Here is a 23,319-nt window from a genome sequence, read left to right on the forward strand (position 1 = left end):
GCATGCTAGCTCCGCTCTGTGAATACTAATAGTATTATGCAAATAGCGTCCTTGTCATTGCTGATATCACAATGTTTATTTTTTTTTTATAAAGAAATAATACAAATGTCTACAAATTTAGTTGTTTATGTCACACATTAATTAAATGCCTAGACACGTTAAATAAACAAAATATTTAAATAAATTGATTTTGCACCCCTTAAAATAGAGAGGTCCTTTGCGATCCATTGTGAGGCTTTAGGGTTGGGACCCCCAGGTTGGGAATCAATGTTTTAAACCACAGAAAAAACAAAGAAAAGCATACCTTCTCCTGTGGAACATACATGAACATTTTGTCAAACCTGCTTCCCAATTTTGTCCAACATTCATCTAATTATCAGGTCAAAATACTCTGGGGCAGGAATGCATTAAACAAGGCTGTCTGAGTGTTAACCACAGTATTTAAACAGCCATCCATACATTTTCTAAACATACTCTATACAATTATTAGGTCATGAGGAACACAAACTAACTCGACAGCACTCCTGTACAGACACAGACATAACTTTATTTGTCAACAGGGAGAAATGTGACATTTTACAGAAGCTCTGTAAATAAATTAATACATATATATATATGTATACACACATAAACACACAATGGTCTGAACACACAAACCAGAATACCTAAAAAGGAAGAACATTTAAAAAGAAAGAAAACTTCCTGAGTTGACAGTCACCATCACAGTATATATATATATATATATATATATATATATATATATATACACACATACATATATATATATTGTGAGCTGCGGAGCTGATTGCACCTCCAGAGAATACAGACGCTGCTGGGAAAACCCCTGAAAAACGTTGACAGACTACCTTCACATTCCTCCTTACCTTTCTGGTGGCTCTGTCGCGTAATATGCCTCTCGCGCGGTACTCCACTTACTTAAAAAGCTTGTACGGGCTTCTGTCAGTTTGGAATTGATTGTTTTGCTTCTCCTTCTCTCTCTCAGACTTTTCCTGCTCCTGACACATTCTCCTTCGAAGAAGAAGATACCTGTGCTTACTTTTAAATGAGAAACGGAACTGTCAACTCTATCCTGTCAAGGAGCACGTTTAAAACCTTATAAAGAGACAAATGTTTGTTTGCAGTGTTTGAATAAAATTCCAGTCTCTTCAACCTCCTCTGTTTTCTGTGCAATTCTGTGACCCAAGTGTGACAATATAAATATATATATATATATATATATATATATATATATATATATATATATATATATATATATATATAATATATATATATATATATATATATATATATATATATACACACACACACATACACATACATACACACACCGTTTCGCCCAGCCAGTCTGGGGTAAAGACTTTCGGAATATGAAAGGGTTGATAAACCTCATTGAGGCGCAGGGGACGGCCTCGCAACCTGGGGAAGCAGAAACATCCCTTAGTCGAGCCCAACCGCTGGCCGCCCCTGAACGTAGCCCTGCCCTGTACAACCCGGAGCTTGTGCTGACGTCCCCAGAGTTGCGGGCAAGCAAACGGCTTGGGAGCAAGGAGGAATGCAGGTGGAGGGGGAGGAGGTGTTGGTGTGCTCTGACTAACCCGTTGGCGGTCCTACACACAGGCGTGGTGATTGCAAATGGATACAAAACCACAGCTTTGTTTGATTCCGGCAGCAACATTTCTATTGTTGCCTGCCAATTTGTGCTACCATGACAATACTTAAAATTTGAGACCAGTATAACCTGTGTCCACGGAGAAATCCGCTGGTACAGGTCCGCCTGTTTTGTTATCAGTTACAGGGGATTGGTTCAGAAATTACAGTAATCCCTCGCTATATCGCGCTTCGACTTTCGAGGCTTCACTCTATCGCGGATTTTATATGTAAGCATATCTAAATATATAACGCGGATTTTTCACTGCTTCGCGGGTTTCTGTGGACAATGGGTCTTTTTACTTCTGGTACATGCTTCCTCAGTTGGTTTGCCCAGTTGATTTCATACAAGGGATGCTATTGGTGGATGACTGAGAAGCTACCTAATCAGAGCACACAGTTAAGTTCCTGTGTGCTGACTGGCTCAGCGACGGAGTGCTGCATTAACCAGGAAGTCTCATCTCACTCATTTAGCATTAACGTGCTCCTGCTACTGCTTCAGGGGCCGTGTCCAAACGCCAACAGAAGATGCAAATGATTGCAGAAAAGGTAAAAGTTTTGGATATGTTGAAGGAAGGGAACAGCTACACCGCTGCAGGACACCATTACGGCATCAATGAGTCCATGATTCTTTTTATTTAAAAAGGACGAAAAGCATATAAGATCTACGGCCGCAGTGTTCTTTAACCAGGGCGCAAAACGAGTTGCAAGTGGACGTAATAAGGCAGTAGTCTGGATGGAATCTGCTTTAGGGATTTGGATTGAAGACTGCCGAAAGGAGAACAACGGCGGTGCTACACAGTCGCTTGAAGAGGATCCTTTAGAAGAGCTATAATGCTCTCCTTTGTTGTTCAGTAAAATTAAACTCATCGTTATCGGACAAGTCGTCATGTCATTGTTGGTGAGTAACCATAAATAATTATCTACGTACAGTACTTATTACATGTACATAGTTTAGTGTCACGGTACACACATTTTACTGTATACAATTTTTCTTGCATTGTACGTATTTATTGCTGGTGACTTGTCTGTCGTAATGGCTGTAACATATGTGATATCGGAGACGCTCGATATCTTTAAAATAATATTTAGGTTTTACTGTATATAAACTGTGTTTACATACATAATTTCAACGAATCTTACCTAACATCTAAGAGAATACAAAGGGTTTATGCTGTATAATTGTGTGGGAAATGTTTATAAGGGCTTAAAATATATAAAAAGAACCATATGAACATATCGTTTCTACTTCACGGATTTTCACCTTTCGCGGGGGGTTCTGGAACGCAACCCCCGTGATGGAGGAGGGATTACTGTAATCATAGCAGTCCTCCCAGATCCCCCACACCCGGTGATACTAGGACAGGACTGGTCTAAAATTAAAAGCGGTGAGACACATACCACTCTTGGGGTTAACTTGGGCCTAATTATAGACGGGGATGAGCTGTCTCAAGCTGCCTTCACACCGTGTAATCAACCGGCAGAGAGAGACGAAGTGGACGTCATCCACCAGCACCGAGACGGAATGGGAGGCAACAATGCCCTTTGAGGTCAACCCAGACCCTCTCTCCCTTTTGCGGTTTCAATTTAGAGAGACGCCAGCTTCTTTTAAAAGGGAGCAGTGGAATGACGATTCCCTAAAGTTTGCAAAAAATGCAGTGGTCCTAGTCAACGGCCAACGCACTAACCAGTTGATGCCACAGGGTCCTCACTTTGTGTTAGAAAATGACCTTCTGTATCGCGTAGCTGAGCATGACGGGCAGGAGAGAAGGTTACTGCTAATCCCGCTGACCTTCCGGGAGCAGGTCTGTGAGTTAGCACACGCCCACCTCCTAGGTGGCCATTTAGGCACCGAGAAAACCCTGGAGTGAATCAAGCTCTGCTTCTACTGGCTGGGAATCAATGAGGAGGTTCGTCGCTTTTGCACTTCCTGCCCGGAGTGTCAATTGCGACAAATTCCTAGAAAGGACCGTGCTCCTCTCTTTCCTATTTCCCGGATTGATGTTCCCTTCCACAAAATTGAGGTCGATTTAGTCGGACCTCTAGAGCCCTCAGCCCGAGGACACAAGTACATTTTAGTCCTCGTGGATTGTGCTACCAAGTTACCCCGAAGCTGTTCCGTTGCGCTCATCCACTTCCAAAGCCATTGCATGGGAATTACTAGGAGTCTTTGCGCGCATTGACATCCCCAAGGAAGTCTTGACGGACCAGGGGACGCCTTTTACCTTGGAGACATTCAAGGAGACTGCCAAGTTACTTAAAATAAAGCATCTAAAGACTGAGGTGTTTCATCCTCAAACCGACAGTCTGGTAGTGAGATTTAATCAAACACTCAAGCAAATGCTTCATAAGGTGGTCAGCGGGGATGGAAGGAACTGGGATCAGCTCCTCCCCCTCATCCTTTTTGCCTACCAAGAAGTCCCGCAAGCCTCCACCGGGTTCTCCCCTTTTGAATTATTGTATGGGCAACAACCCCGAGGCATATTGGATATCCTAAAAGAAGGATGGGAAGAACAGGCTCTTCCCTCTGCAAACATACTGGAGTATATTGCGCATTTACGTGACAGATTTGGTAAGATTTGGCCCCTCCTTAAAAGTCACATGGAAGAGGCCCAAGCAGCAGAGATCCGATATTATGACCGCGGCACGCCTCTCTGGGAGTTCCGCCCGGAAGATCGTTATGGTCCTAGTACCTACCTCCCACTCTAAGTTGCTTGCCCATTGGCAAGGCCCCTACGAAGTTAAGGAGAGGAAAGTACTCGTCGACTATTTGGTGAGTCAACCCAATCGTCGGCCAAGGGAGCGGGTTTATTATGTGAACCTGCTGAAACCGTGGAAGGACAGGAATCCCGATCCCTCCACCAGTCAGCCCCGCTCACTCTTTGCTCACACGGCTAGCCTTAACTTCGGTGCAGATTTAAGTCCCAGACAACGGGAGCTGGAAACAGTTATCCTGTCTGTCCTGGAGGTAGTGAGTGAAAACCCCGGAAGGACCTCTCTGGTTGAGCACAACATTGTGACAGAGCCCGGGGTTATAGTCTGAGAACGTCCATATCGTTTTCCCCGAGGCAAAAAGGGCTGAAGTGGAGCATGAGATCAAGCACATGCTGGAACTAGGTGTGATCGAGGAAAGTCATAGTTCCTGGTCCAGTCCCATTGTATTAGTCGCTAAGCCTGATGGGAGTTGGAGATTTTGCAATGACTACCGTCGACTTAATCAAGTCTCCCAATTTGATGCCTATCCAATGCCACGAGTGGACGACCTCCTCGAGAGGCTTGGACAGGCTCAATATTTGACCACACTGGACATGACAAAGGGGTACTGGCAGGTGCCTTTAACGGATTTCGCGAAGGTTAAAACCATGTTCAGCACCGCTAGCGGACATTGGCAGTATCGTGTCCTTCCATTTGGGTTACACGGGGCTCCAGCAACCTTCCAGCTTCTGGTGGACAAGGTGCTCTGGCCTCATCACTCATACAGTGCTACCTACCTGGATGACGTAGTCATCTACTCCAGCACGTGGATGGAACACCTACAGCATGCCTGAGCGGTATTGCGGACGCTGGGTGAGGCCGGGCTTCGGATTAATCCCAAGAAATGTTTCTTTGGAATAACCGAAGCCAAGTATTTAGGTTACCTAGTGGGTCGGGGTACCGTGAGGCCACAGTGCTCCAAAGTAGATGCCATTTTGAAATGGCCCCGTCCGCAAACCAAGCGGCAGGTCCAATCCTTTCTCAGGTTAGCGGGGTACTACCGCCGGTTTGTGCCCCTGTTCTCAGAGAGAGCAGCGCCCTTGACTGAGGTATGGACTGAAAAGACAGGCGCTGCATTTGGTGACTTGAAGCAGGCCCTTATGTCCGCACCTATTATGAAGGCATCTAACTTTTCTTTACCTTTCATCCTCCAGACGGATGCTTCGGACACAGGCCTGGGAGCCGTGCTGAGCCAAGGTGTCGATGGTGCGGAACACCAAATCATGTTCCTGAGCCAGAAACTGTTGGACCGGGAGACCAGGTATGCAGCGGTGGAGAGGGAGGCTTTGGCGATTAAATGGGCGATTACTCAGCTGAGGTACTACCTGTAGGGCCGGGAATTCACCCTTGTCACGGACCATGCAACTTTACAGTGGATGGCCCTGCACAAGGAGTCGAATCCGCGGGTCACCCGGTGGTTTCTTGACCTCCAGCCGTACAAGTTTTCGCTCGTTCATCACCGGGGCGCTCTTCACGCCAACGCTGATGCTCTTTCTCGGGTTCACAACCTCTCGGCCAGGGTCTCCCGACCCGACAGGTCTGGGCTGTGGGGGCCTTGTCACACACGTGCGCATGGGAGACAGCTAAAGGGCTCGAGTAAGAGTAATTCCGAGGCATACCGGGATGTGGCAGAGTGCACGGACTCTTTTTCTCCCTTTCCTGTAGACCATTCACGGGAGATTCCACTTGGGTCTCTTGACGTCACTTCCGTGGATCCGGAATCCAAGGATCCATCATGCTGTGGGGCTGTGTGGCTAGTTCAGGGACTGGTTCCCTTGTTAAAGTTGAGGGTCACATGAATTCAACCCAATATCAACAAATTCTTCAGGATAATGTTCAAGCATCAGTCACAAAGTTGAAGTTAAGCAGGGGTTGGATATTCCAACAAGACAATGACCCAAAACACAGTTAGAAATCTACAAAGGCATTCATGCAGAGGGAGAAGTACAATGTTCTGGAATGGCCTTCACAGTCCCCTGACTTGAATATCATTGAAAATCTATGGGATGATTTGAAGCAGGCTGTCCATGCTTGGCAGCCATCAAATTTAACTGAACTGGAGAGATTTTGTATGGAAGAATGGTCAAAAATACATCCATCCAGAATCCAGACACTCATCAAAGGCTATAGGAGGCGTCTAGAGGCTGTTAAATTTGCAAAAGGAGGTTCAGCTAAGTACTGATGTAATATCTCCGTTGGGGTGCCCAAATTTATGCACCTGTTTAATTTTGTTATGGTAGATATTGCATATTTTCTGTTAATCCAATAAACTTAATGTCACTGCTGAAATACTACTGTTTCCATAAGGCATGTCATATATTAAAAGGAAGTTGCTACTTTGAAAGCTCAGCCAATGATAAACAAAAATCCAAAGAATACAGTTCCCAAACTTTTTCATATGACTGTAAATATATGGCATTTAAAATCTGTTTGCTTAACGCAACTAAAATAGAAGCTATTACAAATAAAACTGATTTTGTACTGTATTGTTTACTGAAAATGCATGCAATTGGGAACATTTTCATCCTCTTATGTACAGAATGTTAACTCACATTAAGGCAGCAGAGGAGGAAAAAAAACTTCTACTCAAATAGAAGTACATTTACATAGACAAAAATGTACTTAAATAAATGTAATGACATGTAAACTAATCAAGTAAAAAAAAGTCCATCCATCCATCCATTGTCTCCCGCTTATCCGAGGTCGGGTAGCGGGGCCAGCAGCTTGAGCAGAGATGCCCAGACTTCCCTCTCCCCGGCCACTTCTTCTAGCTCTTCCGGGAGAATCCCAAGGCGTTCCCAGGCCAGTCGAAAGACATAGTCCCTCCAGCGTGTCCTGAGTCTTCCCCGGGGCCTCCTCCCGGTTAGACGTGCCCGGAACACCTCACCAGGGAGGCGTCCAGGAGGCATCCTGATCAGATGCCCGAGCCACCTCATCTGACTCCTCTTGATGCGGAGGAGCAGAGGCTCTACTATGAGCCCCTCCCGGGTGACTGAGCTTCTCACCCTATCTTTAAGGGAAAGCCCAGCCACCCTGCGGAGGAAACTCATTTCAGCCGCTTGTATTCGCGATCTCGTTCTTTCGGTCACTACCCATAGCTCATGACCATAGGTGAGGGTAGGAACATAGATCGACTAGTAAATTGAGAGCTTCGCCTTGCGGCTCAGCTCCTTTTTCACCACGACAGACCAATGCAGCGCCCGCATTACTGCGGATGCCGCACTGATCCGCCTGTCGATCTCACGCTCCATTCTTCCCTCACTCGTGAACAAGACCCCGAGATACTTGAACTCCTCCACTTGGGGCAGGATCTCGCTACCAACCCTGAGAGGGCACTCCACCCTTTTCCGGCTGAGGACCATGGTCTCGGATTTGGAGGTGCTGATTCCCATCCCAGCCGCTTCACACTCAGCTGCGAACCGATCCAGAGAGAGCTGAAGATCACGGCCTGATGAAGCAAACAGGACAACATCATCTGCAAAAAGCAGTGACCCAATCCTGAGTCCACCAAACCGGACCCCTCAACACCCTGGCTGCGCCTAGAAATTCTGTCCATAAAAGTTATGAACAGAATCGGTGACAAAGGGCAGCCCTGGTGGAGTCCAACTCTCACTGGAAACGGGTTCGACTTACTGCCGGCAATGCGGACCAAGCTCTGGCACCGATCGTACAGGGACCGAACAGCCCTTATCAGGGGGGCCGGTACCCCATACTCTCGGAGTACCCCCCACAGGATTCCCCGAGGGACATGGTCGAATGCCTTTTCCAAGTCCACAAAACACATGTAGACTGGTTGGGCAAACTCCCATGCACCCTCCAGGACCCTGCTAAGGGTATAGAGCTGGTCCACTGTTCCGTAAAAAAAAGTACCCTCTGAAAAAAATTACTCAAGTAAAAGTACAATTTAGTTACTTTAGAGACAAAAAAAACACTAAATTAGTAAATATCCTCAATACTGTATAAATGATGTGCTTTATGAAGCAAAAGAAGAATATACATAGTAATATAATGGATTTTATTTATCAAAAGACATTAATGACAAACACACACAAGCACAAATAGAAACTGTCCTTTATATGGCAATTCCATTTCAAACTAATTATCTATACTCACAGCAAATGTACGGTTAAGTAAACAAACAGAATTATCATTAAAAACCAGTTAACAATATGTCTGTAGTTATCAATTATAAACTTCATTTCAGAGGGCAAAAACTTTAGTGGAGAGAAAATACTATAATTTTGCAAATAAAGTTTTTCAGTAGGAGACATAAGAAATAAAAAGTGGTATTTACAGCAGGACAGGAAAATGCTTTTTCATCTTACTGATATTAAACAAGTAGAATCTGCAAAGCACCAGCATATACAAGAAATTTTTAAAAATTCAGATTCATGTGGCTGTGTTGTACATCCTCAAACAAATGAGGATATTGAATAACATCTGGAGCAGAAAATTTCTCAAACAGAAAGAGTGACTGATTATTGCTGAATTAAACTACAGTACTTTACGAGCACAGGTGCTGTATATTTTGTCAACCGTTACTTGAAATTTGTGCTTTGACAAAAACAGTTGTGCTTGAAAGTTTGTGAACCCTTTAGAATTTTCTATATTTCTGCATAAATATGACCTAAAACATCATCAGATTTTCACTCAAGTCCTAAAAGTAGATAAAGAGAAACCAGTTAAACAAATGAGACAAAAATATTATACTTGGTCGTTTACTTAATAAGGAAAATGATCGAATATTACATATTTGTGAGTGGCAAAAGTATGTGAACCTCTAGGATTAGCACTTAGTTTGAAGGTGAAATTACAGTCAGGTGTTTTCAATCAATGGGATGACAATCAGGTGTGAGTGGGCACCCTGTGTTATTTAAAGAACAGGAATCTATCAAAGTCTGCTCTTCACAACACATGTTTGTGGAAGTGTATCATGGCACAAACAAAGGAGATTTCTGAGGACCTCAGAAAAAGAGTTGTTGATGCTCATCAGGCTGGAAAAGGTTACAAAACCATCTCTAAAGAGTTTGGACTCCACCAATCCACAGTCAGACAGATTGTGTACAAGTGGAGGAAATTCAAGACCATTGTTACCCTCCCCAGGAGTGGTCGACCAACAAAGATCACTCCAAGACCAAGGCGTGTAATAGTCGGCGAGGTCACAAAGGACCCCAGGGTAACTTCTAAGTAACTGAAGGCCTCTCTCACATTGGCTAATGTTCATGTTCATGAGTCCACCATCAGGAGAACACTGAACAACAATGGTGTGCATGGCAGGATTGCAAGGAGAAAGCCACTGCTCTCCAAAAAAAAACATTGCTGCTCATCTGCAGTTTGCTAAAGATCACATGGACAAACCAGAAGGCTATTGGAAGAATGCTCTGTGGACGGATGAGACCAAAATAGAACTTTTTGGTTTAAACGAAAAGCGTTATGTTTGGAGAAAGGAAAACACTGCATTCCAGTATAAGAACCTTATCCCATCTGTGAAACATGGTGGTGGTAGTATCATGGTTTGGGCCTGTTTTGCTGCATCTGGGCCAGGACGGCTTGCCTTCATTGATGGAACAATGAATTCTGAATTATATCAGAGAATTCTAAAGGAAAATGTCAGGACATCTGTCCATGAACTGAATCTCAAGAGAAGGTGGGTCATGCAGCAAGACATACCTTAAGCACACAAGTCGTTCCACCAAAGAATGGTTAAAGAAGAATACAGTTAATGTTTTGAAATAGCCAAGTCAAAGTCCTGACCTTAATCCAATTGAAATGATGTGGATGGACCTGAAGCGAGCAGTTAATGTGAGGAAACCCACCAACATCCCAGAGCTAAAGCTGTTCTGTATGGAGGAATGGGCTAAAATTCCTCCAAGCTGGTGTGCAGGACTGATCAAGAGTTACCGGAAACGTTTAGTTGCAGTTATTGCTGCAAAGGGGGGTCACACCAGATACTGAAAGCAAAGGTTCAAATACTTTTGCCACTCACAAATATGTAATATTCGATCATTTTCCTTAATAAATAAATGACCAAGTATAATATTTTTGTCTCATTTGTTTAACTGGTTTCTCTTTAGGGCTTGAGTAAAAATCTGATGATGTTTTAGGTCATATTTATGCAGAAATACAGAAAATTCTAAAGGGTTCACAAACTTTCAAGCACACCAGTACAACCCTGTGTGTTGGCTGTTGGTTATGTGTGGTATCAAAATAGTAATTTGCTAGAGAATTCAGCTGCTGTACGTGCAAAGTGCACCTCACTTACTCATTATGCACAAAAGGTGAGCACCTTTTTAAAATGGTGCCTCCTGTTATTGTAGCTTATGCTTACAGACAACTGGGCACTAATTCTATCAGAAACATATTTGGCAACAATGGAACATTTACAGGTCTTTGCTGGATCTGAACACATAGACCTTGTTGGAGCCACTTATCAAAATATTATGTAACCTAACAATGTTATATTAAATTTCAAATGAAATGTGCAGTTCACGATACTGTAGCAAAAAGTAACTCTATAGTTAAAACTACTGGCAGCTAAGCTGCCAATCATTCAACCATCAAAAAAAGGTCAGAAAAACCAGAAACCTGTATGTTTTACATCAGCAAATACAGCAAACATGTAAAATTCTATCAACCATTATAATGCGATTACAATATTTCAATAAGAGACCAGAATATCAGCATAGCAGATAGAGTTAACTAAATATAAAACATTAATAAACATTAAATAACAATTTTCATTTATTTTATACCCAGTCACTAAAAGGGGCTAATGGTACAGTATTACATTTTTTAATATGAGAAACAATAAGGAGGTTGTTTAGAATTTCACTGAAAAACTGGCACTACTATATATACATATTATATACAATATGTTTACAAATATTCAGTATTCTATTACAGAATCATTGAGTCAGTATCAATCAAAAATTATCAAAAGATTTTTGCACTTGGAAACAAGTGAAACTGGCAGCAAAAACACTGCTTAAATACATTTATAGTGTTAAAACTATTTGCATCCATATTTGTGCATTATTTTTACGTGTTAAAATATGCAATTAATTTTATGTACTTTTATGCATTTACATTTTTAAAACCATTTGTACCCATAATTATGTAGCAGTTTTACGTGTTAAAATATGCAGTTAATTTTATGTACTTTCAAGGGATTTTTTTTTTTTATCTGTGTACTAAATGGTCATTTCTAATATAAAAATGAATTTGAATTATCAATGTGTTTTGCTTGTTTCTTACCTACCTTAAACTCACTTCATACTAACAGTGCAAACCACTTGCATTTAAACTGTCGACTACTTTGACAAAATATATTTTGCACTTCAGTAATCACTGAACTTAATACATATTGGTGAACTACAGAGGTACATGTCATCTCTTTTACTGTAAGTGCACTAAACAACCTTATTTTTAGTAATGGAAGTGGGCTATCTCATCTTTTACTAGCACTAATGTAACTTACAGATGCAGCTTTTTTATTTTTTCCTTCATCGTACAGGTATTACCATGTGCAGAAAACAAAGTCACATCATACAAGATTTTAAGGCAGGTTTTTTTTTTTTTTTTTTTCCAGTTTTCAATGGCCACGTACGAAAACAATCTATGCTCCAATATTATGATGATCATCAACCACCAAAATATTTCCACAGAGTTATATTTTAAATGTTCATTGTAAACCTTATATTTTGAACATGAGCAATTAATTGCACTTCATAACGACCTGCTTTAAAAATGTAACAAAGTAGAATAGTCACAAAATAAATGTACTTTTTTAAAGAGTACTTATTTGTACTTAAAAACACTTTAAAAAGCACAATTCCCTATATAATGTACTCAAGTACTATAACAAAAGTAAATGTAATCCGTTACTTTCCAGCACTGAAGAGGAGCCAACACAATGCAGTAAAGTAAAAGTATGATTTATGGACCCTATACATACTGTAAGCATTTGTGCACTTACCTGCACACTGGCAATTCGAGGAGGCAGGACAAGGCCAACATTATCTCCATGTACCATTGTTAGAACTCCAATAGTACGGGTTGTTAAGCCCCAAGAGTTCTGGTAGGCAAACTGCTTCTCGCCTGGACGCTTGGGATCTTCAAAGGTAATTTCAAACATTTTGGAGAAGTTTTGTCCCAGGTGGTGGGAGGTGGCTCCCTAGACAAAAAAATCTGTTACTGGCTCTATAAACATGCATACATACATCCAGAACATACATAAACACACATAAATAAACAGTATGCCTAACAATTCCTTTTTATTTGTACACTAGTGCATATCTTTACCTGGATAGCTCTTCCACTAGCAGAGATGTAGGCTTCAATAGTGGTGGTGTAGTCACCACCTGCAAATTTTTCCTTTTCTGTCTTTCTGCCTTTTACTACTGGAATAGCCATCAGTTCCTCATACACACGGGCATAAAGATCCAAAATTTGCAGTACCTGTTGGACAGTTAGAGTACAGGGATAGTGAACATAACATTAGAAAGATTTAGATAAGAACAGTTCATTCAGCCCAATAAAGCCCTCTAGTCCTATCCACTTAATTCCGCCAAAAAAACATCAAGTTGAGTTTCGGAGGTCCCTAAAATCCTACTGTCTACCATACTACTTGGTAGTTTCTTCCATGCATCTATATTTCTCTGCATTAAGAAAAATTTCCTAATGCTTGTGCGAAAGTTATCATTAACAAGTTCCCAACAGGTGTCCCTGTGTTCTTGTTGAACTCATTTTACATAACAGTCTCAATCCACTGTACTAATTGGTTTCATAATTTTGAACACTTTGAAAACATGTCACCTCTTACTCTCCTTTTGCTTAAACCGAAAAGGCTCAGATGTTTTAATCTGTTTTAAAGTGAAAAGATTTACTCTAATCCTGCATTATAAAAATAGCAACACTCATCTAAAATCATTCATCAGAGCAGAAAGAAATATCGAGTCCCTTGCCTGATCGTTGACACAATGAACACATTTACTTCATATGTGCAAGGTGCTCATGACTTAAGCTGCATGAAATATTAGTCTTAGAATGATAAGCTGCATTCCAAGTTGCATCACTCTCAGTAGCATAGCGTGGGTGTCAGCCGCCCAGGGTGGAGGAAAATTCCGCCGCCCCCTTATTTAGGTATGGTTCAAATTTTTACAAGATATTATTATTATTTATTGTGAAATTTTGCCGGCCCCTAAAAGTGCCGCCCGGGGCGGGCCGCCCCCACTACGCTACGCCACTGATCACTCTTTGACTCACCTCTTCAGCAGCCTCCTCTTGTGTTGCAAATGCAGTGTGACCTTCCTGCCAAAGAAACTCTCGTGTCCTAAGAAAAGGCTGAGGGTGTTTGAACTCCCAGCGCTATAAAATTGATAAACATAATGAAAACAGGTTCTCATGAGATAATTCACAAAACATTTTGAAGAAAGAAAACTTGATACACATTCAAACCTACACATCTTTTGTTGGGTTTACCTTAAATGTATTGCACTCATATTTCTGGTAAATATAAAAATCCAAAATCTATGCCAGAGACACTGGTGAAAGGTAAGAATCAGCTTAATTCATGCCTAACACCAGGCCAAGTTCCTCAGTAGGAGTAATCATGTAATCTCCATTCTGAAATTACCCTAAACTTAGAAATGAGCGGATGTCAAAACACAACGGGGAGGTAATGCTGTTTCCTATATTGTTGTTGAGCATAACCTATCATACAACTGTAGTCTAATTAAACTTTCTTGATGATGGTTATTATGCCAATTTGTTAATCTAATGTTTCATTGAACTTGAAATTTACTGTCAGACAACATAGTTTATAGGAACTTCTCTTGGAGTTATATCCATAGAATTAAACAAGACAAAATACATGACACCAACCCAATATTATATACTGTAGTAGTAAACTATTTACTTATATAGGTATATTTTTAAATGTTACCTAATGCATACTAAAGCCTACATACAGTTAGGTCCATAAATTTTTGGACAGAGACAACTTTTTTTCTAATTTTGGTTCTGTACATTACCACAATGAATTTTAAATGAAACAACTCAGATGCAGTTGAAGTGCAGACTTTCAGCTTTAATTCAATGGTGTGAACAAAACGATTGCATAAAAATGTGAGGCAACTAAAGCATTTTTTTAACACAATCCCTTCATTTCAGGGGCTCAAAAGTAATTGGACAATTGACTCAAAGGGTATTTCATGGGCAGGTGTGGGCAAGTCCGTCGTTACGTCATTATCAATTAAGCAGATAAAAGGCCTGGAGTTGATTTGATGTGTGGTGCTTGCATGTGGAAGATTTTGCTGTGAACAGACAACATGCGGTCAAAGGAGCTCTCCATGCAGGTGAAAGAAGCCATCCTTAAGCAGCGAAAACAGAAAAACCATGCGAGAAATTGCTACAATATTACGAGTAGCAAAATCTACAGTTTGGTGCATCCTGAGAAAGCAAGCAAGCACTGGTGAACTCAGCAACGCAAAAAGACCTGGACGTCCACGGAAGACAACAGTGATGGATGATCGCAGAATCATTTCCATGGTGAAGAGAAACCCCTTCACAACAGCCAACCAAGTGAACAACACTCTCCAGGGGGTAGGCGTATCGATATCCAAGTCTACCATAAAGAGAAGACTGCATGAAAGTAAATACAGAGGGTGCACTGCAAAGTGCAAGCCACTCATAAGCCTCAAGAATAGAAAGGCTAGATCGGACTTTGCTAAAAAACATCTAAAAATGCCAGCACAGTTCTGGAAAAACATTCTTTGGACAGATGAAACCAAGATCAACCTCTACCAAAATGATTGCAAGCAAAAAGTATGGAGAAGGCATGGAACAGCTCATTATCCAAAGAATACCACATCATCTGTAAAACACGGTGGAGGCAGTGTGATGGCTTGGGTGTGCATGGCTGCCAGTGGCACTGGGACACTAGTGTTTATTGATGATGTGACACAGGACAGAAGCAGCAGAATGAATTCTGAGGTGTTCAGAGACATACTGTCTGCTCAAATCCAGCTAAATGCAGTCAAATTGATTGGGTGGCATTTCATGATTCAGATGGACAATGACCCAAAACATACAGCCAAAGCAACCCAGGAGTTTATTAAAGGAAAGAAGTGGAAAATTCTTGAATGGCCAAGTCAGTCACCTGATCTTAACCCAATTGAGCATGCATTTCACTTGTTGAAGACTAAACTTCAGACAGAAAGGCCCACAAACAAACAGCAACTGAAACCTGCTGCAGTAAAGGCCTGGCAGAGCATTAAAAAGGAGGAAACACAGCATCTGGTGATGTCCATGAGTTCAAGACTTCAGGCTGTCATTGCCAGCAAAGGGTTTTTAACCAAGTATTAGAAATGAACATTTTATTTCCAGTTATTTAATTTGTTCAATTACTTTTGAGCCCCTGAAATGAAGGGATTATGTTAAAAAAAATGCTTTAGTTGCCTCACATTTTTATGCAATCGTTTTGTTCACCCCACTGAATTAAAGCTGAAAGTCTGCACTTCAACTGCATCTGAGTTGTTTCATTTAAAATTCATTGTGGTAATGTACAGAACCAAAATTAGAAAAAAGTTGTCTCTGTCCAAATATTTATGGACCTAACTGTATCTAGAAGGACCATGTATTAGACCATGCAGTACTGAAAATCCACAATGACTGCACAACTATACGGCAAGAAAAATTTGAACAAGTTTTTAAATGGGATTATTTGTTTAGGTCCTTTCATATTTATTCCTTACTGACAGAGTCAGTTTTACTCTTTCAATCATTTAAATCTCTGAACTGGATTAATTCTCTCCTTATTACAATAGGCTGGTGACCAAAAAGTTAATCTGAACAACACATCAAATTCATCCTTTATGCAGTGATAACTAATGCACATACCACCACATTGCACCATTGGTTAAGCTTGATTGGAAGATCTCGATGGGATTGGACCCACTTAGCATAGGCAGGATACATCACTGGAAAAGTTGAAACAAGCCAAGACTTAGAAAGGCAAAAGCAAATTGGATCAATACAGAGGATACAGTAAATACAATGATCCAAATGGAAAACCAGAAGAAATGTAACCAATTGCATCATAAATATTGTTAAGTCACCTTGGATAAAGGTGTCAGCCAAATAAGCTAACGTAATGTAACGATGGCTTACCTGTTTCACTAGTGGGACGTACAGCTATGGGTTCTGCCAGCTCAGTTTTTCCAGATCTGGTTACCCAAGCAACCTATTTAAAACAAAAAGATTCAACATATTAATATCTGAGCTATGACTGTGGTCTACTGTATGAGAAAGTGGCACAACATTCTTTTCTTTGGAATTGCTCATAAGCAAACCTGAGCCGTAGCAGCCCTTTTACTGACGGTTAACATCAGTCAAAGGAGAGCTCTGTGGAATGGCTACAATGGCCTTTTTAAAGCAGCACCCAGATCTTTATCAAACAAGACAATAACAATCATAGTCAAATGTTACTTTTTCTGATATATCCAGGCTCAGAGATGACCACTGTCCCCTATGAAATTCGTACTCGCATGTGCTAATCAGGGCGGCACGGTGGCGCAATTAGGAGACCCGGGTTCGCTTCCTGGGTCCGCCCTGGGTGGAGTTTGCATGTTCTCCCTGTGTTTGTGTGGGTTTCCTCCGGGTACTCCGGTTTCCTCCCACAGTCCAAAGACATGCAGGTTAGGTGCATTGGCGATTCTAAATTGTCCCTAGTGTGTGCGCCCTGCGACGGGCTGGCGCCCTGCCTGGGGTTTGTTTCCTGCCTTGCACCCTGTGTTGGCTGGGATTGGCTCCAGCGGACCCCCGTGACCCTGAAGTTAGGATATAACGGGTTGGATAATGGATGGATGGATGTGCTAATCAGCAGGCAACACACTGTGCCATGATCAGCAAGTATCAATATCCTACTTTGAATCTTCCATCTTCCTAATCTGAAAAAACTTCCTTATTCAAATGTTAAACTGTTTCTCAATGTCCTAATGCTAGAGTAGACAGCATGACTGTGTGATTTCTTTTGATAATGAGCACTGTGGGAATAGAACAAACATGTATATATCTAAATAATACATATCTAAATTAAACATGTCAAGATGAAAAATTTGGCCCAAATCTATACTGCCAAAACCAAACCACATCTTATAGTCTTTACACTGATTACTAACTAGTATCCTATGAATAAGAACCAAAGAGCTTTTTAAATCAGGAAGCTTTGACTTCAGTCCATTAATCTTGCATATAAAACTAATGGATAAGCTGTTCAACTTTCTCATAAAATTTTTTAAAAAGATGCCAGGATCTACAATTCAGGTAGGAGACATAGCAGTATCATATGTCCACATCCATTTTGTTAAGAGGTAGTTTCTGGGTTTCATAATGAATATACTTTTCATCTTCCACTTATGTCCCTGTACGTAACTCTCTGTTTACCAAAAAAAAAAATAAAAATGTGAAGGACAAAATTTTACAAAAGCCTTTAGTACAGGCATCACTAAATGGCAGACCAAGTGACAGTACTATCAAGACTGTGACACCTTTCTGATAAGTGAATGAGAATGACTTATCATGAATATTCATGCAGCGCTTTTTTTTTTCTTTCTTCTAGAGGTAGGTGCGCCTATACATGTCACTCAACAGAGAATGAATGCTACAGTGATTGATACAGTGCATAGGTAAAATGTGCAGATGCCATAGAAGGAAATAACAGAAACAAAAGTGTGACAGGGAGCATGACTTGTTCCAAATAAAAAAAAAAAAAAAAAAATGAAAGTAGATGCAGAAAACCAAACTTTCCAAGATGAATGGACAGACCATATATGTTCACTCTTCCTGCGGGTAGTTGAAAACCAGTTTATCTTTTGTATTCTAAAACCCTGGCTTCAGTAAAAAGTAGCAATGTGAAGTGACATTATGAGACAAAACACACCACTTGCACAAATATATCCGCAGCAGTCTGAAGTAAAGGCACGTAAAATAACCAAACTGAGAGCCCACTATGACAGATCCACCAGAGTTTCTTCAAATTCATTTACAGCCCAGAAGCGTGTAAATGAATGTTCCCTTAAAATAGCGTGGATTTTGGGTCAACATAAACAACCATTTATAGATGGGACCATTGTAAACGAATTCTTGAATGCTGTTGCTGAGACTTTACTTGAGGATAAACAAAAAGAAGAATTGTATGGGGAAAAAAAAATCAAAGCAGAGGATGTACTGGTACAACTTGATGCAGCTATTCAGAGTGCAGTATGCATTTCCTTAGCTGCTGATGAATTAACAGATAATAAACATAAGTAACTGATAATGTCTAGCTTTTTCTATACAGTATGTTAAGATTTTTTCACAAAGAAACTGCACAACTTTCTGAGGACCTGTTAGGTACAGTATAACACCACTTGAAAAAGATCCAAGAGGAATTGAGGTTTGGGAGGGATAAAAAAAAAAAAATGGAAAGAAAGCAGAATGGACATTAAAAATAATTATTTGTTCAAGAAGAATTACTTGTTGAAGTAGAAAAATGTAAACAATAAAGAGCAAGAGGAAAGCCAAAGCTTTGTTTGTACTTTTTCTAATACAGTGATCCCTCGCTATATCGCGCTTCGCCTTTCGCGGCTTCACTCCATCGCGGATTTTATATGTAAGCATATTTAAATATATATCGCGGATTTTTTGCTGGTTCGCGGATTTCTGCGGACAATGGGTCTTTTAATTTCTGGTACATGCTTCCTCAGTTGGTTTGCCCAGTTGATTTCATACAAGGGACGCTATTGGCAGATGGCTGAGAAGCTACCCAGCTTACTTTTCTCTCTCTCTTGCGCTGACTTTCTCTGATCCTGACGTAGGGGGATTGAGCAGGGGGGCTGTTCGCACACCTAGACGATACGGACACTCGTCTAAAAATGCTGAAAGATTATCTTCACGTTGCTATCTTTTGTGCAGCTGCTTCCTGAAACGACATGCTGCACGGTGCTTCGCATACTTAAAAGCTCGAAGGGCACGTATTGATTTTTGATTGAAAAACAAACTCTGTCTCTCTCTATCTCTCTTTGTCTGCTCCTGACGGAGGGGGTGTGAGCTGGCGCCTTCAACAGCTTTGTGCCGCGGTGCTTCGCATACTTAAAAGCCAAACAGCCCTATTGATTTGTTTGCTCTTCTCTATCTCTCTGACATCTGCTCCTGATGCGCACTCCTTTGAAGAGGAAGATATGTTTGCATTCTTTAAATTGTGAGACGGAACTGTCATCTCTGTCTTGTCATGGAGCACAGTTTAAACTTTTGAAAAAGAGACAAATGTTTGTTTGCAGTGTTTGAATAACGTTCCTGTCTCTCTACAACCTCATGTGTTTCTGCGCAAATCTGTGACCCAAGCATGACAATATAAAAATAACCATATAAACATATGGTTTCTACTTCTCGGATTTTCTTATTTCGCGGGTGGCTCTGGAACGCAACCCCCGCGATGGAGGAGGGATTACTGTACACACTTTCTAGTTTTATTCAGATTGTTCCGTTTTCTTTTACTTAAAATGTGCATCTGATAGGCCTAGTTTTGTTTTTTTATTAAACTAGAGGGCTTTGCCACCTGCTCGCTTCGCTCGCCAACCCCCGTATTTGGTTTTCCGGATACACACTTTTAAGATTTTTTTTTTCTTTGAATTGCTGCTATTTCATTAGTTTCACTTTTATTTCAGAACTTCTGTAAAAACAATATTTGTAATCTTGCGAGTCCCAATATGCTGAATCTTTTTAACCCTTTAACCGCCAACTCCCTAAATATTCCCCAAGCCAGGCGAAATCTGAACAATTTTTGTTTTTTTACTTTTTTACATTTTTTTTACATTTTTTACATTTATTCAAGCAGTATTGACCACTAAATGTTGTGCAAGTTGCCAGTGTATACACGAAATCTATAAATGTAACCTGAATTCTCAGCTAAGCAAAACATCTTGATACCAAACCGTGCCCTTTTCAATGGTAGATACTGTCGAAACTGTAAGCGGCCCTTCCACGACAATAAACTTTCATCAACTGCAACTGACGGTCCTGGCATGTAGGGCAACTGAAATGCTTCAAATAAATGATCAATCAAAGGACGTAGCTTGAACAAGTGGTCGCGGTTTGGATCTTTCTTATCTGGCTCGTTTCTGTTGTCATTCAAATGAAAGAATTTCAGCAGCAAAGAGAATCGGTTACGTGTCATGACAGCTGCAAAAATAGGTGTTGCATACATAGGATCTGTAGACCAGTACATCTCAATATCTGGTTTTCTGATTATTCCCATCAACATCAAAATCCCAATGAATTTTTTCATTTCGTTTTCATCAGTGTCAAACCAAGCACGAACACGGGAATGTGGAGGTAAATTGGGATTTTTCTCAATAAACTGTGCTGCATACAGATTTGTCTGATGAACAAAATGTCTAATCAAATCAGGTGACACAAACAGCTCATAAAACTGCTCAGCAGTGTAATTGTTTACATCAACAATAAAGCCACACGTTCCCTCAAACGAATGCAGAAAAGGTAGTTCACCACGGGCAGCAGCCCAGCTGAGATGCTGGGGATACACCCACTCAGCGCCGTCATCCGATGCGTCTTCATTCACAGTATCATGCAGCGCACGTTGCTGCTCATCACTGTCGCTAAAATCTTCTTCAGAACTGCTACAATCATGATCAGAACTGTCCAAAATCGCCTGCAAAGCCTCACTTGAAGTCAGTTTACGTTTCGCCATATTCACAGCTGTTACATGCGAATCACGTCACATGACCGGCCAAAACAACCACAGACTTGTCGAAATACAACGTAGTAATAATACCCACGCCAAACCGTCAGTTATACTACTTGCCAGGCATTCATATAACCACAGGCAAATGTGCCGGATAATTCCGGCAGTATGGCGTTAGTATTAAAACAGCGGTGCCGGATATATCCGGCAGAGGGCGGTGAAGGGGTTAATTAGGTCAGGATAAGTTTCTCTGTTTGGAATTTCAGCACAGACAAAACGATCTACATCATCAGCATTTAATAATTTTTTTTTTACAAAGTAACAAAGTAAGTAGAGTTCTGCATTGGACTCCTGTCTGTAAAGTTGTGCTATTTTCCTCTCCCAGTTCCAAAAGTACATGGGTTTACCAAGGTGATACCCCAGCTTTTGTCTAGGTTTTTGTACAAGGGCTAGACAGAACGTTTTTGACTCCTGGGGTAAATGTAGCTTTTTAAATAAGCAGACAGATAAATATATATACATTAACAAAGTAACCAATAAATGCATGTGCGGTAAACTCCGTTTTTGAAATTCTCAAGATTCTTTATTTGTCACATGCATAGTTATACAGGACAACACGCAGTGAAATGCATCCTGATCCGCTTATCAAAAACTGTGCAAAGTTAGAAGAATATCAGTTAGATTAACAAAAAGTCATAGATCGAAAGATAACAGTATAGTAGAACATAATAAATAATTGTACTTTATTTACATAATTTTACTTAAGTGTTAAGGTGCAATAGTGTAGTAATTATTGTGCAAAACCAAAGTTAGACTGGTACATAATTAAATGAGGTAGTTTGTTTGTTTGCGCTACTGCGGTCTTTACTTTTTTATAATTTCTAATTTTCCTACTTTAATATCCTTTAACTTTCTCCACATGTGTATAGCGCCAACGTTTTTTTTTTTTTTTTGAGCCTTTCTAATTTCATTGTCTCTAACCTGCTCTGCATGTGTTTAGCGCCAACGTTTGTAAACATCTCTATGAAGTTCTACTTTGTCTTTTACTCACTGTCATTTAATTAAGAGCTGGATTGGATGTGCTTTTTTTTTCAATTCCACTTGTTCCGGGCTGATAATTACTTTCCTTATTTTCTGAATTTGCACCTCGATTATTCTTTTTTGCTCTTTTTTCTGTCCAATGCATTTGAGTCTCTTTTCTCAGCGCTTTTCTTTCTTCTTTGTTTAATCGTCGACGTTTCATTTCTACCCTATTCATTTCATTTCTACCGTATTGACCTTATACACTTTATATGCACTGAGAGCCCTGGAGCTGTGTGTGCTGCATGACTGCCTTTACACTACTGATTTATTTATTTTTTTTTATATTGCTTGTAAGTAGGGTGTGTCTTGCAAGACTCTCGTTCTATGTTTCCGTGATACGCTCCTTGGCAGGTCTCTTTCGTCTCGCGGGTCTTTAAATTATCTTCCGAGAAAGATCACGTATCGTAAACTATCAGGACAGGGGACAGGATTTCTTTTTATAATAAATAGACAGAATTGTTTATTTCTTTTACATGTTATGTTAAAGATAATTATTTGTGTTCTATACAAATAAAAGTCTAATTAAGTTCAAAGGGTTCACATGTTTAAAGCCCTTACTGAAAATAAATATTGTTGAAATCCTGTGTTAATTAAACATTGATAATTATTTATAGACATTCAATGACTACATATATGGGGGATCTGAATCATAGCACAAACGTACAGTTCAGACCTTTGATAAAATTTTAATTCAATAACCCTCCATAAACAGATCATAATTAGGTGTTTGAGTACCCTTCCCTGTTTAAACATAACAATTTTAAGTCTCTTAGCTCTGTCAGAGTAGAAAATGCCCTTTAATATGGAAAACCATTTAGTCATTATTCTCTGCAGAACTTACAGTCCCAAGTATTTTTTTGTAGCAAAGTGGCCAGAATAGGAAAGAATACTTCAAATATAGTCACTCCAGAGCATTATAATTTATTTCTCTCTCTCTGCAAACTGCTTTATATGATCCCAAGTATTTTTTTGTAGCAAAGTGGCCAGAATAGGAAAGAATACTTCAAATATAGTCACTCCAGAGCATTATAATTTATTTCTCTCTCTCTGCAAACTGCTTTATATGAAAAGTG

The 23,319-nt window shown here is 40.4% G+C and overlaps 1 protein-coding gene across 2 annotated transcripts in view; it reads right to left on the reverse strand.

Moving 5' to 3' along the window:
- The window catches only part of eprs1 (glutamyl-prolyl-tRNA synthetase 1), a 208,488-nt gene that overhangs the window by 24,055 nt on the left and 161,114 nt on the right, over positions 1-23,319 (reverse strand). For both annotated transcript variants that reach the window (XM_028797360.2, XM_051925007.1), the window contains 5 exons: positions 16,591-16,663; positions 16,321-16,400; positions 13,687-13,788; positions 12,724-12,879; positions 12,398-12,595 (listed from right to left, as the gene is read on the reverse strand). In XM_028797360.2, the coding sequence (XP_028653193.2) occupies positions 12,398-12,595; positions 12,724-12,879; positions 13,687-13,788; positions 16,321-16,400; positions 16,591-16,663 (609 nt within the window). The remainder of the gene's footprint in view (positions 1-12,397; positions 12,596-12,723; positions 12,880-13,686; positions 13,789-16,320; positions 16,401-16,590; positions 16,664-23,319) is intronic.

This window comes from Erpetoichthys calabaricus, chromosome 3 (assembly GCF_900747795.2).
Source record: "Erpetoichthys calabaricus chromosome 3, fErpCal1.3, whole genome shotgun sequence".
Taxonomy (NCBI): domain Eukaryota; kingdom Metazoa; phylum Chordata; class Cladistia; order Polypteriformes; family Polypteridae; genus Erpetoichthys; species Erpetoichthys calabaricus.